Source organism: Macrobrachium rosenbergii, chromosome 18 (assembly GCF_040412425.1).
Source record: "Macrobrachium rosenbergii isolate ZJJX-2024 chromosome 18, ASM4041242v1, whole genome shotgun sequence".
In the NCBI taxonomy this organism is placed as follows: domain Eukaryota; kingdom Metazoa; phylum Arthropoda; class Malacostraca; order Decapoda; family Palaemonidae; genus Macrobrachium; species Macrobrachium rosenbergii.
The window spans coordinates 13,504,174-13,521,733 of NC_089758.1; the positions used below are offsets into that span (position 1 = coordinate 13,504,174).

Consider the following 17,560-nt stretch of genomic DNA (forward strand, 5'->3'; position numbering starts at 1 on the left):
GCCATATTTGGTTACGCTAATCCTGTCATGCGCTTGATGATGCGTTTTGGACGGCTCGTCTCTCGAGTGAAAACAGAGAGAATAATTAATGAAAGGGAAGATGATAAGAACACTTTTTGTTCGTCTCTTGCTTGCGGAACTTAATCTCGCCGCTGTACACAGTGCTATTACCTATTGCTACCAAGTAGCTTTGAGTGGGATAAAAAAAAACACAGTCAGTGACAGACCAGTCTTTACGATTATTCAGTTCATTAATTGAATCACTTGCTCGCTCGTTATTATATGTAAATACACACAGACACGCGCGCGCACATATATATATATATATATATATATATATATATATATATATATATATATATATATATATATATATATATATATATATATATCTGGATAGTATATGCCTATTGTACGTCAAAGGTGATTAAAAATAAGACGAAACAATTAATTTTGGAATGTTTCTCTTAAATAATTCGGAGGTCAATGTTAGATGATCATCATTTGTTTATTTTTATTAATTATTTTGTTTTTATTTTTGTCTCACGTAATGCTCGGCTAGAGTGACGATGTGGAATCTGTATACATCATAAAACTTTCAGTCAGGAGACACCACATATCTTATATCTGTAAGAAAGTCTTATTTGTTTTAGCTACAAACGAGGGGTTGGAATTTATTTGTTGAAATTGTAAAAATTCTCATTGACAGTAAATGCCTAACATGAAGAATACACACACACATACTGTATATACAATATATATATATATATATATATATATATATATATATATATATATATATATATGTATATATATACACACAGTATATATGTGTTTGTGTGTAATTAATATATGTATGACTATTGTACAACTTTCCAGCCAATAAGCTGCTTCCTTTGGTATAAATGGATTAAAATGAAAGACTATTATCACTGCAACTGTCACAATCTGAGGGATATACGGGGAAAGAACCTCGTGTAAAAAAAACTTACACATCGTCAGATCAGGCGTAACACTTACACGCACGGAAGTTTCATCAGCCCCTTCCACCACATACGTTGCACCCACTGTAGTGCTGCCATTCTTTTATACCTCCTCCACTCCCCTTCCTCTGTCTGCTACCACTCCTCTACGAAAACTTCCGAATTACGCACACTTTTCACCGTCGTTCCCCTTTCCATACATGACCAAGCCATCTGGAAATATTCTGTTACATCTTCACACCTTTGCCAACGTTTTTTTTGTCCCACCTTCTTAATATCTTTACATTTCTCATCCTTTTTACCCTTCTTACTCTACATATACTGCTTAAGCACCTTATCTCAACTTATACCTGTTTCCTTTCAGTTGCATTGAATTTCTACTTCCGTAAAGGAAATTTCACAAAATATACTTCAACATGATCCCATTGACTCTAGGTTCCTCTTCTGTATATTTAGCAGAGATCCTACTATCTTCATTGCATCACATAATCTGTAATTCGCCTTTTCTCTGATTTTTTTTTTCTCCCTCTGTGCCAGCATTCAGCTCTCCAGCTTCCTGGCTTTCATGTGCCTTCATAACTATAATCTTTCCGACATTCACTTTCACATTTTATTTCTTAAAAACACTACCCAACTCTTTCACCAGTCTCTGTAGCGTATACAAACATCAGTCGCTTCAGACTCATTTTTAAATCCTCTCCTTATCTCACGAATTTTCATCTGTTATATCCTTGATTTCGCTGATAACTCCATCCAAAATTATATTACGTTTGTATATTCAAATAAATTTTCTGTGATAATTAACAGCTTACAAAAATTATTTTTTCAGCTCTCGCCTATTACTTCTTTGGTCAGCTTAAGCCGTATATTTCTAGTCAGTATGAATCAATTTACCAGTTGATTCATACTTACATAAATTTTTTCAGTAACCTCATATTCACTATAGGAAACAAAACAAAGTCGGACTGGACATTTCTTTACACCATTCCCTTTGAGAATGTGGAATGGGCTCTGTAGTCCATGTGGCATTTTGTTTATTTCCATCTGAGAGGCACCTTTCTCACCACCTAAGAAGAGAAGTTCCTAAAGCCTTTCGTGGATGAACGGAACTTGATTTCAGCAATCAAAAGCGTCTTGGTATATTAACCATAGATATAAACAAATGATCGCAGTCTTTGAGTCAAATCTGGGGCATCGGGGGTCCTGTAATGTTGCTTGCTTCGCAGTGTGTGTGTGCGCGTGTGTGTGTCTGTGTGACACAGTCAAGCCATCTTGGCCCTGCCTCATGCTCCGATCACATTACAGGGGATTTGTTTTACATGACCGAATAAGATGCCATTGGCAGTCCCTTGTCACCAGGGTTTGATCTCGTTGTTGTTTGGAAAGGGAAGATCTTTCTTCTGCGCTTGTTTAGGAAGCTGATCTTCGTGTTAAATGGTCTTGTTGTTGGTAATGGAAACTGTCCTTACTTCGTGTTCTTCATGTGAGGATATATATATATATATATATATATATATATATATATATATATATATATATATATATATATGTACATAAATACATACATAATACATATTTTATATGTCTATATATATTATATATGTGTGTGTGTCTTCGAAGAATACAGCCAGAAAGTTAGCGATAGACCGGCCTTTCAAACAAGAAAGTTTTGAAAAAAGTCCAGAGAATAGGAATCAGGAAAACCGTAGTAGGAACAGCACTCCAAATCCTGAAATTTCCTGGAGGCAGGAAACGGTTACGGAAACATCATTAATTGTTGGTGTTACTAAATGATTTTTAATTAGTCTGAATTTTGTCATTTATGAATGGTATGTAGCAATCTCTAGTTCTACGATTATTATTGATAGCGATAACAGTAGTCAGTAACACTGCAGACTTCATTTTCGATCCCGTGGAACAAAAAACTGATGTGAATATATTACTCTCTTTACAATCTCAAAAAATATTTTACAGAATCATAAATTTTCCGCACGCGGTCACATACGATACTTACACGATAGCACCTGTAAGTTAAGAGGGGGCGAGAATATAAAATCCCATATGTTTCATAAAAAAAAACTATTTTAAAGGGAAAAAAAGGGAAATATTTAAAGAGCCTTCTATGGAGGACAGGTGTTGGTCGTCAGGTTTCTCTCTCCCTCTCTCTCTCTCCCTCCCCCTTCATCGTCATCATCATCATCATCACCGTTACTTTACGACTTCCGGATTATCATGAATTATGCCTGTGGGTGATAACTCATTCGCTTTTCCTTCTTCACCCGGATTAGATTATAGACTTCAGGACCGCCCTTTTCCGACCTCCCCGGTCGGTCTAGGTTACGTCTCTTGTTTATTCATTGTTTATTTTTTAGGAGACCGCTGTCTGGCAAAGCTTTCATTTAATTTGCTTAATTTTGAAGAGACTAAGACTGACCAAGCCGAAATCAAACACGACGTTACTGAAAAGGGAGAGTTAAAGAAGTAGAACGATATTGATTGTTTATCTTTTGCCTTGATTATTGGTTCGACATTGTATGAACGGATATTAGAAAATAATCCCAGTCGATTTCTGTCGTTGTGATAGAGATAAACCGAAGAGTGTCACGGTGCTGGTGAAGACTTTCCTCTCATATTAAGACTGGTTAGGCAAATAAGGAAACGCCTAGGATGTTTTTGGAATGAATTGGATGAATTGACCACCTTGGTCTAGGAAGCTTACCCAGGCGTAAGGGTTTGTTTTCAGGAATCATTTTCCTTAGGTTTAAAAGAGTTATCATTTTTTTTATACTAACAATAATTCGGAATCCCTTAGAAGGGGTGATATCAGAGGAAAAAGTAAAGCGACAGTCATTGCTACGTTCATCCTTAGTTACATAAACCCTTCCCCAAGCCTGGACCTTTTCTGTATACGATTATCATTTTGAGTTGTAGGATCTTATTGTTATTTCAATGCCTCTGCGTGTCCTTTCATAATTCTAAGATTACGATCGTAATTGTAATTAGGATGTACTAGAACCTAATATGCATCTGTGATTACGTCAGCATTACTCTTTTTGGTTTGCCGCCATCCCGCGGATGTGGAAAAACAATTATATATGTACATTAGAAATAATCACTGGGCGTTTTCCCTCACGAAATAAAGCTCATTGTTTCAATTTAACCGTTGCATTTCCCCGGTTTTACTTCCCCCTTTTATTTTTATGAATGAATTGCATGTTTTCCTTTAGAATTCATTTTTATGATTAGAATGGATTAGAGCTAATTTCTTCTTTCTTTCTCTTTCAGAATGCGGAATGCTCGCGAACAAATTGCCCAGTCGTTTGGTAACCGTGAGAGCAACAACACGTTTAGAAGAGTGGCAGTGGTATCGTATAGAGTTTAAACTATCCCTCTTCCCAGTTAAGGCCAGAGGCTATATTCCTGATACAGTGGTGATTTTAGTGATTATTTGGTTGACTGTGTGCTGCTGGTAACTTGAAAATTAACCTGTATAAATGGTAGTACGAGCCATTTATTTTGTAGGTTAAGCATCAAAGGTGTAATTGAGAAAAATTCATTTCGTTATTGTTGGAACCATGCACTGATGGGTAAAAGACACCCGTAGCCTGTAGATAAGAATACAAATGGGACTAAAGACTTATATTAATGTGCGATTTGTGTTAATTTTACGTTAATGAATTAGGCTGTTTATTACCTGAAGTGTTTTGTTAAACAGATTCAAGACAGGTTAATGCTGTTCTCATTTGAAGGTGATTCAACTTGCGAGATTTGAAGTGTGTTCAAGGTAACGAAGCAGCTTGGTTTCATCTGACGGAAGGTTTTGAATGTTCTAAAGCAAAAACTGAAAATTTATGCTTATGTCTGTCAGTCAGTGCTGATAAGTGATTCTAGTCTTTTTAGAAATGTGTAAGTGGTTAGTCGGTGTGTCACCATACAATTTCTGCACTAGATGGTGAATAATCATTCATAAGCTAACGGTAAACAAAAATTGTTGTCCTAATTTTTCAGAGCTGTGCGTTAAATGGGGCAACCGGCAAGTAGGCTAAGCGTATTTCGATGACGTCAAGGTTGTTAGAAGACTTTTCACAATGATTATCATCCGCTTGAGCACCGCCTTTAGATGCTTTCTCCCGAATCTTTATCTTTAAAGACTTATGAAACCAAGAGCCCATGGAAACATGAAATCCCTTTGTTGTAATGCTCCAACGAGCAAATTGTATTACTATTGAGCAAGTTATTACCCGGTCGGAGTCGGGGAAACGACAGGTAGGTCACCAGCTAAGAAGGCGTGATTATAATCCTTATAGGAGCAGGCATTATTTCAAGTTACAGTCCATCATACGTTCTACTTATGGTAAAGCTGACATCGTATTTCGCCTTTGTAACATAATCGTGTAGTGCTTTCTGGTTATGCAAATATTTGTTTTGGATGTGTCGGTCATCGCTATCATACTGGGTAATTTTTCGGAAGACTCCAGCCAGCCATTTCCAAAGGTGCCAGCTAGCCATTTTTGCATGAAAAACCATTTTGGATTTTCATGCAAAAATCGAACCTAAAAATACCAACCTAACGTAAACTAGGGGTGTTTACTGGTTGTTACAATTTTGCCGTATTAGTTATGGAGGCGGGGTGGGGGCTGGTATTGTCTTACCTCAAGTCCTTATTTTTCTCTGCTATTAGGCATTTGCGAAGGTTATGTATTGAGAAGAAATTTTTGTTTTGATGTGATTTACCCAAGAAAAATATAAATTATAAAGCGGGAGGTGGCTGGAGTCTAACGAAAAATAACCTCATACTGGACTCAAGCATTTGTTGTACCTTGTAATCTAAGATATGTTTTGAAACTTTGTTCGTGATTCGTTCTTCGCTGTAGTCAGTTGTTTCCCCTTGTGTGCATAATTAAAAGAAAATTTCTTGTCTTCAAATATGCAGGATTGCTACTTCCATTTCATTCCGTGACATTCAAAGGCTGGTTTTTCATTAGCTATGATGATTATTCTGTAAACCCAGTACTTTTTCAGTCACTGTCTCTTCTTCACGATCACATGCTTTTCGGAAAAAAAATTTGTCTATACATTTTTCCTCGGAATCTCTTGCTGTAACATGGCCATCGTACTGGTAGCATATTTCCCGTAGGACCCTAAAATCTGTATGTTATATCATTATGCCAAAGCACTGCCATGCCAGTCATTCCAAGTAATTGGGATACTGAAAAGTTGTGCACTGTTTTAAGATCAGATTTTGGTCGGCAGTCTTCGAAGCACAAGTAACAGGTTTGAAGTAGTGCGCTTTAATGAGGGTAACTGTCATATGTTACCCTTTAGCTTAAGGCAGTACCATCGGCTGTTTTCTCTGCGTGAGTAACAGATATACCTCTTGATGGTAGCTCGTCCAAAGAGTTTTCTTATATAACGCCTAGTTCATTTAAGATCAACTTAAACTTACGTTACCTGTAATTAAGTGTTGACGCTTCATTCACATGTAACTCTTGCAAAGGGTACTTCACCTGTTTGTTATTGGTACAGGATGACACTCCATTCTTGTGTACTCCGGAGGGGGGATAGTGCCGTCAGTGCACCTCATCCGGTGCACTCTAGGCATTACTTAAGGTTCTTTGCAGCGTGCCTTCGGCCCCCTAGCTGCAAACCCTTACGTTCTTTTTACTGTACCTCCTTTCATATTCTCTTTCTTCCATCTTAGTTTCAGTCCTCCCTTAACAACTGATTCAAAGTTCAACTGCGAGGTTTTCCTCCTGTGTGACACCTTTCAAACTTTTACTGATCACTTTCCTTTCCAACGCTGAATGACCTCAATGGTCCCAGTGTTTGGCCTTTGGCCTAAATCCTATATTCAGTTCAACCCACTCTTGTGTGTTTCTTGCTTAGACCTGCAGTCTTAAACGTTTCACAATTAAATTCTTACGTTCCCCACCATCGTTAAGTCACATTTATATCTGTCTATCCACATTATTAAGTCACCCGTGACATCCTTAATAGCAACACGTGAGAGACTTGAGTGCCAATTGTACGTTAGTCCTTCTTTCACCAATGTACCATATGCAACTTACCTTAAGCAGAAATTCCCCACATTCTAACAAGCAAATTGTATTTGTGTATTTCTTTGTATGTTTTTCTTTCCCTGGTAGATCTCGTGCCTTATTGTGATTCTTTGCCTCTTGCCACACACTTGCATATGTTATAATTATATACATACATACATATATAGGCCTATATATATATATATATATATATATATATATATATATATATATATATATATATATATATCAGCACGAGAGGTAGCTTTTTTCCAACCCTACTCCTTTATCCGAGCTTGAGGCTGACATGGAGGATGACATGAAATATTCGGCTTAGCCAAAACATTCAAGTATGGATAAACATGAGAAGCAAAAACCAACCGCAGATAGCTTATGAATGATCGCATGCCTTTCAAGAGAAATTTATATCCTGCTGAAAGTGATATGTGTATGTATATATGTTTGTATGCGAGGGGAAGAGAGTTAAACTGAGTTATATGGATGGAGGTACCTCAAAGACTTGTTTGGCCATTGAGTAAGCACCTTTAAAAAAAAGAAAAAGGGGAATTGACCACGTATTAGATACATCATATACGTGTGTTAATCACTTTATCTAATCAGTTCTTGAACTGGCCGGTAGTAGCACTTTTCGCTCATCAACTGGTCGTCTGATCCAAAAGGAGGCTATATCACATATCATGAAATTCCTACAGTAGCTGGTGTTGAACCTTGTTAGTTGCACACACACAGAGGTTGTTTAAATTATATTCAGATCTGTTAAAAAAAGACAGAAATATGAAAGCATTTTTTTCTCTCCTTTTGTTGGCAAATAAGCTAAGCTTATACACACACACACACACACATACAGAGAGAGAGAGAGAGAGAGAGAGAGAGGTTTAAATTTACTCAGATCTGTTGAAAAAAGACCGAAATATGAAAGCATTTTTTTTCTCGTCTTTTGTTGGCTAATAAACTAAGCTTACACACACACACACACACACACACACACACACACACACACACACACACACACACACACACACACACACACTCCTTCCTTGACTCGATCTGTCCCATACTCTTAACTCGGGACGGTCTTTGACATTACTCTCCTGAGCCACATCAAAATACATAGCAATGAATGATGGGACAGCATTTTACATTTGTTTGTTTGTTTGCTTTAAGAACGAGGGAAGTTTAAAAAGGTAAATATCTTCTCTCTTAGGAATAAAATAATTCCTTATCGTTTTCCCAGCGAATGCATCACGTCCGAGCGGTTTCAGCAACGGAGCGAAAAATGTCAAGCCTAACCTTCAGTCTAGTTGATGGGACGCCAGTTTTTAGCATTACATTAGTCAATAGTGAATGAGTTGGTGAAACTGGAGTAGGAAAGATAATGACATTTCTCTATCATTTATTTACTTGAATGAATTGACAGGCTTGTTTGAAAGTCAAATACCCGTTCTCCTAGTAGAGTTTATTATTATTATTATTATTATTATTATTATTATTATTATTATTATTATTATTATTATTATTATTATTATTTTTATTCAGAATGACCAGGTATTCACATGGAACAAGCGTAAAAGCTGTTGAAGTCATCATATCTTGGTCACTTAAACAAATATCTGGTCATACCCAATTTAAGAAAGATTATTCATGTTCTCCCAAAAAACAGGCCAAGGAAACTTCCACAGAATAAAATTCATGGAATAAAACACGTCTGAGTAGCGAGTAAAGGTTGAGGGAATAAAGATAAATCATTAAACATAAATAATGAGTGTATCCATTTCGTTTTCTACACCCGAGGATGGAGTTAGTTTCCTTCACTCAGATCGCAGGCAAAAATATTTATTTTTTTGTATAGGTGCAAGTGTAAGAAATTTAACTGATGGGCAATGCCATTATAGGGATTTGAAAGCAGTAGCTTTATGTTACCATCAGTATTTAGATTTAAATGTATTTCTTCAGGAGTTTTTGCCACTTTAATATTTTGTATAGTCTCATTAGATATTTTTTATTTACGTTTTGATCAGATCGTTAAACTCAAATTTTTATCAACACTATTGAATATATTTAGGCTTTCTGGAGGGTCGTAACATTCTCTCTCTCTCTCTCTCTCTCTCTCTCTCTCTCTCTCTCTCTCTCTCTCTCTCTCTCTCTCTCTTTCTGCTGGTGATGGAAGTTTCATTTGCGAGTGTTTTCATTTCCCTTAAGCCTAATCGATGTGTTGTGAGAGAGTTAAAGCCCTTCGTGTTAGTTCAAGGCGCGTGTGTTTTTGTTGATCTTAATCGCACCCTAATCTTTCTCTCTAACGTCCGGCTGAGGAGTGAGAAGGAGGGCCCCTGGAGGAAGCGGAGAAGTGACGTGAAATATGTTTTTGGGAACAGTTTTATAGTACCAGTAAATTTGGTGCTGAGAACGAAATGAGGATAAATGTTATATGACCTGTAGTCAGGTTTGGTTTGTCACATTAGATGTGCTTTTAGATTATTCTCTAGCTCTCTCGTGCACGCACGCACACACCACAGACATACACACTACATTTGTTTTATTTGCAGTTAAATCAAATAATTATACCTCTCTCTCTCTCTCTCTCTCTCTCTCTCTCTCTCTCTCTCTCTCTCTCTCTCTCTCTCTCTCTCTCTCAGTTATATTCACAAAGGTATTATATTTGTTGTCAGTCTCGGTGAAAGCGTATACCGCAGTTACTTCTTTTCCCATACTTTCCCGTAAATTATGCTGCTTTCGCAGTGTCCCTTCAGACGTCGGAAAAGCTTCAGTTACTTTACAGTTTTGGGTAATCATATTTCTGGGTGGATATGACCAATAAGCGTCTTATATTCGAAGAGGTCTGTATGGTTCACTGAAATGTCTGCCATACTTCTTGTATAAGTACAGGAATGAGTACCATGTCGGCTGGGGTCAAGGAGAGTACTTGCGGCTAGAAACTTGCCATTCCCTCTGAGAGAAGAAATGCCTATGGTTCTTTATATATATATATATATATATATATATATATATATATATATGTATGTATGTATGTATGTATGTATATATATATACATAAATATGTGTGTGTGTGTACAGAATAGAAATCTTTTGAGGTAAAACTAATCGAAAGTATTTCAGATATAATAGTTATAAGTGATTATCTAAATAGAGTTAGTTGAAATAATGTGTATAAACACACATACACACACACACACACACACACATATATATATATATATATATATATATATATATATATATATATATATATATATATTATATCAGTAATATTATTCTGTTGTTAGTTGCATAAAGTAAGGGTTAGCTTTACAATTTGGCATTGATTGTAAATTGTTCGAAATGTAGAACGAAGAATTTGAAATTACATATGAAAAACTGGCCAAGATGTGTTGAGAAAAGAAGCAAGCATGAAACCTAATTCTTATTTTGATATGTGATAAAAACAGATTTTCAGATGACTGACAGAAGCAGTAACTTTATTTTGAAGCAAGGTTCGTATCAATAAATATATCCCCCAAAGTGTCTTGAACAGTGAACCAGATGTTGAATATTATACATGAAGGGACCTTGTAGCAAGTGTTTTTCTCTTGTGTCGTTCTGGTCTTTGCGGCACTAAAATTGGCAGTTATCTTTTAGTGACGATTGAGAGAGTCATAGTGATGTTGTATAATGTGAAGAACTATAAAATACATGTGTCTATTGAACATGATGATACTGAAATAATGTGAATTGACTTTCATTTCGTGTTGTTGTGGGTTTTTGACTGACTTATCCTAAAACGAACAAACGTCTGTTTTGAAATAAAAAAAAAATAGACGCATGATCCACGAATGGAGGTATTGAAAATACCCTAGAACGAAAGGACATTTATTAAAAACATATACAGACGCATGGTGTTGGACACGGAAAGAGGTGTAACTGAACCACCAGCTTCTAAGGAACCTTGAGAACTGGTGTTCTACTTCCTGCGAATAGTATGCGCAGCAACAGCCGCAAGTGAATCGAAACAGAGCACAAAATGGAAGGAAGAAGAGTCTGGCTGTGCTCGGCGGCCTCCTCCATCATCTTCTTGATCCTTGCCTTGAGAATCCAAGGCTCGTCCTCGCTTAGCCTTTCGTCGCCATCCCGAGAAGGTAGGTTTGTTTTGGTTACGTCATTCTCTCTCTCTCTCTCTCTCTCTCTCTCTCTCTCTCTCTCTCTCTCTCTCTCTCTCTCTCGTCTTCTATTGCTCTTGTAACTCAGATTTTGTGGCTATGAATCAAGACCTATTTTTTGTGTCATGATTTTAGATATTTTTGCTCTCTTAGGTAAAGATTTTGCATTATTTATTTGTTTTTGATGCTCTGCTGTCATCTTAACTTACAATGCCCTAATAAAGGTTGGAGATGATTGACTTGTTTCTTAGGCGATTAAATGTGTTTGTATTCTGCTTTCAAATGTGGGGTGAAGTGATTCGGCCACTTAATAGAGTTTAATTCCTTCATGACCATAAACGATTAGTTAAGTAATTTCCAAATATAGAATCCGATAGATGCATTAGTATTTAAAGTTTGCTGCTCTAATCCTCGGATAAAAGTAAAAATACTCTTGTGTATTTTTGTTGTTAGCTTTTTGTTAAGCTGTGTATATTTTAATCCCCCCCTCTCTCTCTCTCTCTCTCTCTCTCTCTCTCTCTCTCTCTCTCTCTATAAGATTTTTACTTTTTTCTTAGTCGCCAAGATTGCAAGATAGGTTTCCCCCCTCTCTCTCTCTCTCTCTCTCTCTCTCTCTCTCTCTCTCTCTCTCTCTCTCTCTCTCTCTCTCTCTCTCGGTAATGGTGTTCTCTGGGGACATATTTCTTATTGATCTGCAAACGGCACTTTTAGTATTTTAATATTACTGTCCAAATGATAAAACCTATAAAACAAATAGAAATCACCAGTTTGTTTTTTCGTTTGAAAACTCATTTAGCTAATTTTTGAGGGTCACATTTTCAGTTACCGGTAATTATGTTTAGCACGGATTAAAGGATTACATTTCAATCCCACCTGGCAGCATCACAGGGAAATCTAATCTTGCTGCGAGTATGATCCGTTTCTCTTAGTTCGGGAAAATTCTGTACAAATCGAATACCGAAAGTTCAGTCATATTTCGAACTATTGATAGCCAGATAACAATGAAACTTCATCGATCATATGGATGAACTTTTCACAAAAATTTTTTGAATGTTTGATGCTCACCGAGTGTGACTGAATGGAAGAAGACTCCCAAACGTCTGTATTATTCGGAGATATTAAAAACATGGCTGGGGAATTTGGAGCAGTTCCGTAGGGTAGACCTCAGTGGACCCTGATTTATATTTTATGCAAGGCAACATACCAAACATAACCGTGGCCAGGATACCCAACCTGCGCAAAGAGCCTTTCCCAAGAATCGGGATGTTGTGTTGACAGTTTATTTTGGGGTTGAGAAGTTAAAGCAACATCTTGGCGGTGATTTAATTGCATTTTATCGAGAGCAGATGCCTGCTTTAATCTTTTGCTTATAGAGACGAAACGCTTCTCGTAAGTTGCAAGAAACCATGTATTTGTGTATGGACGGTTTTTTTACATCAATATATATATATATATATATATATATATATATATGTGTATATATATATATATATATATATATATATATATATATATATATATATATATATATATATATATATATATATATATATATATATATATATATATATATATATATATATATATAAACACAACACCCACTAATCATCGCTTTTAAGCGTATAATGCGCTAAGTTCACCTGCATAGTTTATGTCACCTGGCTATGATTTTATATATATATATATATATATATATATATATATATATATATATATATATATATATATATATATATATATATATATATATATATATATATATATATATATATATATATATATATATATATATATATATATATATATATATATATATATATATATATATAAACATATATATTATATATATATATTATATATATATATTATATATTTATATTATATATATATATATATATATATATATATATATATATATATATATATATATATATATATATATATATATATATATATATATATATATATATATATATATATATATATATATATATATATATACGCTCGTGTGTTTGTGTGCGTACAAGTGCATATGATTTTATTTTCCCAATGATTGCTTGTGTAAGTGAGCCTTTATGCAAAAATGTAAACATCTGTCCTGAAAATAGTCAGTCCTTTTTATTTATGATGCACAAATATACAGGATTTTCTAGCTTTTACCCCGTGAAATATCTCTTTTTTTTTTTTTTTTTCCTAGTAAAAATCCATCGTTTTTGCCCAGGTAGTCAAGATTTTATTTAAAAGAGGTAATTAGGAGGCAAATGTAGGTGTTATGTTGGTGACAATGGTGGTAAACTTTTTATCATATAAACTATCAAACTATAATAGGGTACAGACTTGCCAAGGGTTTCATTATGCAGCTTTGCACTGCCGATTTTTTTTGTTGTAAGTACAAAGTGATTTTTGACGCTCAAACCTATCAAATTATGTGCTACCATCTCAGGGGATTTTTGCCCCATTAGAATAATTAATCCGATTTTCCAAGTTACCCCACACTCAAAGGCTCGTGAAATGTTCACAGAATTTGTGTCTAAATCCTCGAATTTTCTTTGCACAGAAGCCTGTAATTTTTAGGCGTGTGTAGATGTAACTTTCTTGGAACTGTTCACCCTCTTGACAATTATTGTCATGAAAGCTTGCAAAATTTCTGCCATAGTCCAAGGACGAATTTCTTTGATAAGATTTCACGACGGTTTTCCGAGTACAATTTAAGATTTTAAATTGTCAAGTTTTGAAACCTCAGACTTACGTAAAAACCCTCGCGACTTTTGGCCATGTCAACTTTAAGATTTGCAAGTTAATATGACATGCATACTTGTAAGAAATTTCATCCAGTTATGTGCCCAAGTTTCTCGTACATTGTTGTCAAATTTGGTATTCGCTTCTTCATTCTTGAGGATTACCAAGTATTTTCATAGAGATTACTGAAGGAGACTAATAAAAAAAATTTTTTTTCGTGGATATGAAATGATATCATCTCTCATTTTGATTGTCTGAGATAAAACTATTTTCTTTATTTCGTCGTGTTCATGTTCTTATATCTCAAGAAATTCACACTCTAAAATACATTTTTTTTATTTTGAGTATATTATTAAAGAAACGAAAGCTAGTTTGAGAGATTTTCGCCAGAACCAAGGAAGGCATCTTGGGCTTCTTCGTGACCTCCAAATTTAAAAGAGCTTCCTTATGATCCTGGGATTCAGACAGTACCAAGAAAATATTTAGAAGCTATTTGAGACCCCATAAATCTAGAGGCTACTAAGAGTTTTTAGGAGCTTTTGTGACCTCCACCTAGAATCCAGAATTGTGACGTCCTTAGCACGAAGGAATTCACCTCAAGTTACATAGCATTAGTAGCAGTAATCATGCCAACAAGAATTCCCCCAGGGACATGCTCTTCTTGAAGGCTGTAATCAAGCAAATTATTATGCAGGGTTTTTGAGAGAGAGAGAGAGAAGAGAGAGAGAGAGAGAGAGAGAGAGAGAGAGAGAGAGAGAGAGAGAGAGTTCATATATGTTGCGCATGTATTCAGGTCAGCATGAGGTAACCTTGACAAATAATAAAGATGAACATCATGTGACGGTTGCTCTTTATCTCCGCTTGTCATGTTGACTCATCTTGACTGGCTGTTTTTATTTTGAGTTTTTGTCATTAGTGCGAGAAGGAATATTAGTCATGATGATAATTTTTGAGGCTCGTTTATTTGACTAACTCTCTTGTTTTTTCCTTATCAGGGTGTTGGTTGCTAGGCCTTATTTTTCATTTGGTTTTTCATTTGAAAAGGTCAGAGAAAGGTCTGATGCATAAACACATTCAAGCACAAAGCAATAACGATTTTTGTGATGTGTTGGGTAATTAGCAAGTAAATCCGGAGATCCATGCATGCATAGGTACCGCTAGTCCCTAATTCATTTCACGAATGCGTGCGTGCATACATGAATTCACGCATACAAGACCATAAGGTCACTGATTTTATGTGCTGATGGCGCGAATCCATTTCCTCGTTCACGCTCGTATTTCAGACTCCCCCTTCGGTGCATGGAAAAATATATTTTCACGGCCAATTTCCTTCATTAGCCACCCTTCCTATTTTTTACAGTCCCAAAAACTTATGAGCTGATTGGGTCGAGCATATTTTTCATGCGCTGTCGTATAATTTCACTTCACAAAAAGTGATTTGGTGCATACTGCGATTGACCGTGTCGCCCCTTGCTTTCTAGTTCTGCTTGAGAACTTCCGTTTTTTATATATATATATATATATATATATATATATATATATATATATATATATATATATATATATATAGGTGTGTATATGTAAATAAATTATGCATCAATTTAGAAATGGCGTAATGTATTTTTTAAGTGATCTATACATTTCATTTGTGTCCAGTAGATATTTTCCTCGTGTCGCAACCAGTTTCAAGGGTTTATTAATAAAAGTGATGACTGTTTCTTATTTATGGAATATGTAATTATTCATTTATACATTCACGGTGAATGCAGCATTTCAATTACACTAAGCATTCTAACATCGGTAATATTTTATGGAACAAAATAACCACTTGCCCATGTATATGTTACAAACATTATATAAATCAGTTATAAACTCATCTCTAGTTTACTTGAATTAGTGTGTCAATAATGTTGCCAATTTATGTTTTTTTTTCAAGTAGATAATTGATTTGTTTTGCGACTTGTATAGTCAGGGACTTTATGTGACCATGAGAACAATTTTGACTTATATTTATCTTTGTTTCAGGTGTATGCCATCATGGAGGGCTTACTTTTCCGGTGAGTATTTTTTCTTCATTTTCTTTTCTTAGAATATTGTCACCTGAGACAAGGAAGCTGGAAACGAATGGAGATTCGCGAAAGTGAAAGCACTCTAAAGATATGACTCGCGGGATTTCATGAGCCACATGGCCAAGAAGTTATCTTAGGTTCCCCTCAAAGCTTGCCATTTTATTTGAATTTTGAGGCTTGCCAATTCTTTATCGTAACTTTTGAATACGCCAACTTAGACATTCTGCATCTTGTAAGTAGGCGTGTTTCAGATTTTTGGATTCATCGTTAAATTCATACAAACTTCCATTTATCTTTCAATCGTGTGCTGTCTTGGCTATCTTTGTTTAGTTTGCAATTGAATTTTGAAAATTTCATTTTTTATATAAACGTGAAGTAGCACAACTTGTATTTATGAAAATCGTCATAATGCTGCTACTAATTATTCACAACGAACAAACATGGCAAAGAATTAGCTGTGAGATTAGAAAGACAAGTACTGTAAGTGTTCGTTCAGTGAGCAAATACCTCTGCCCGTTTTATCTCAAGTAGTAATTGCTAAGCGTTCTTTCTTTTCCATTTCTGTGCTGGCATCTCCTCACTCACCATGACGACTGGTTCTAATCTTTTTATGGGAGCGAAATGAGAGTATTAAAGCCACCATTATATTTTTCGCTAAGGCTATAGTAATTTACATACATTGCGTTGTTTGGTGATCAGCATCAGTTTTTCCGAACAAAATATAGGCCTATTTCCTTTTTAATGGCGACTCCAGACCAACGGGAAAGACAGTTCATTACCCGTATCCAGCCCAGGCCCGACGCAAGTAACACAGTCGATAGGAAATAATCGCAGCTGAATTTTCAAGGAAGCAGTCGATACTACTGTTTAAGGAGGCTTGTAAGAGTGAGGGAAAACTGAATCATCCGGGAATTTCCGGAGTCAGGAATCAAAGGTTAAGAAAATATGCCGAGCCTTGAGGTTTAGTTTTTACTGGAATTCATTTATCTTGTAGACTTTACTTTCATTTACATGCTATATTATAATAAAATGGAAGATCAACCGTTACAAAGATTCGATTTAAGCTGTAAGTTTTAGCTCTAACTTCTAGAAGTTAGTAAAATAGTACTACTGTGATGATGATAATAATAATTTTAATATTATGGCGGTGCAAGCACAGCCGTATTACCGACTACCATAAAAAAAATGTTACCAGGTCTCGCCTAACTTGAGGGGTAGCCGGAATGCTTATTATACAGTATGTTTAAGCATGTTCGGTCTCTAGCCATTTACCTGTCCCTTGCCTCTGCTGTTCATTAGCGACATTTAATAATAATAATAATAATAATAATAATAATATTATGACAGCGGATAATGTTAGCCAGTGATATTGATAACAATATCAACGATGACGATGGGTTTTGTAGCGATCTCAGCGAGAACATCAATCAACTTTCATTGTAACCTATCTTTTTCCTTCAACTTTCATCACAATTTATCTTGATGTCTGTCATGACGGGACTTCGAATCGTGCTCCATGAATGGCAGTGGTGTCCTATTGAGACCTGAATATAGAAAGC

General features: G+C 35.5%; 1 protein-coding gene across 4 annotated transcripts in view; it reads left to right on the forward strand.

The window, feature by feature from the left end:
* Nucleotides 1-17,560, forward strand: part of LOC136848134 (extracellular matrix organizing protein FRAS1-like) — a 362,812-nt gene that overhangs the window by 273,406 nt on the left and 71,846 nt on the right. For 3 of the 4 annotated variants that reach the window (XM_067120402.1, XM_067120399.1, XM_067120401.1), the window contains exons 2-3: nt 10,486-11,172; nt 15,958-15,989. Coding sequence is in view for 3 of the 4 variants with exons in the window: in XM_067120399.1 (XP_066976500.1) it covers nt 11,058-11,172; nt 15,958-15,989 (147 nt within the window). In the remaining variant the exon portion in view is untranslated. The remainder of the gene's footprint in view (nt 1-10,485; nt 11,173-15,957; nt 15,990-17,560) is intronic. The other variant, XM_067120400.1, reaches the window with a different exon arrangement.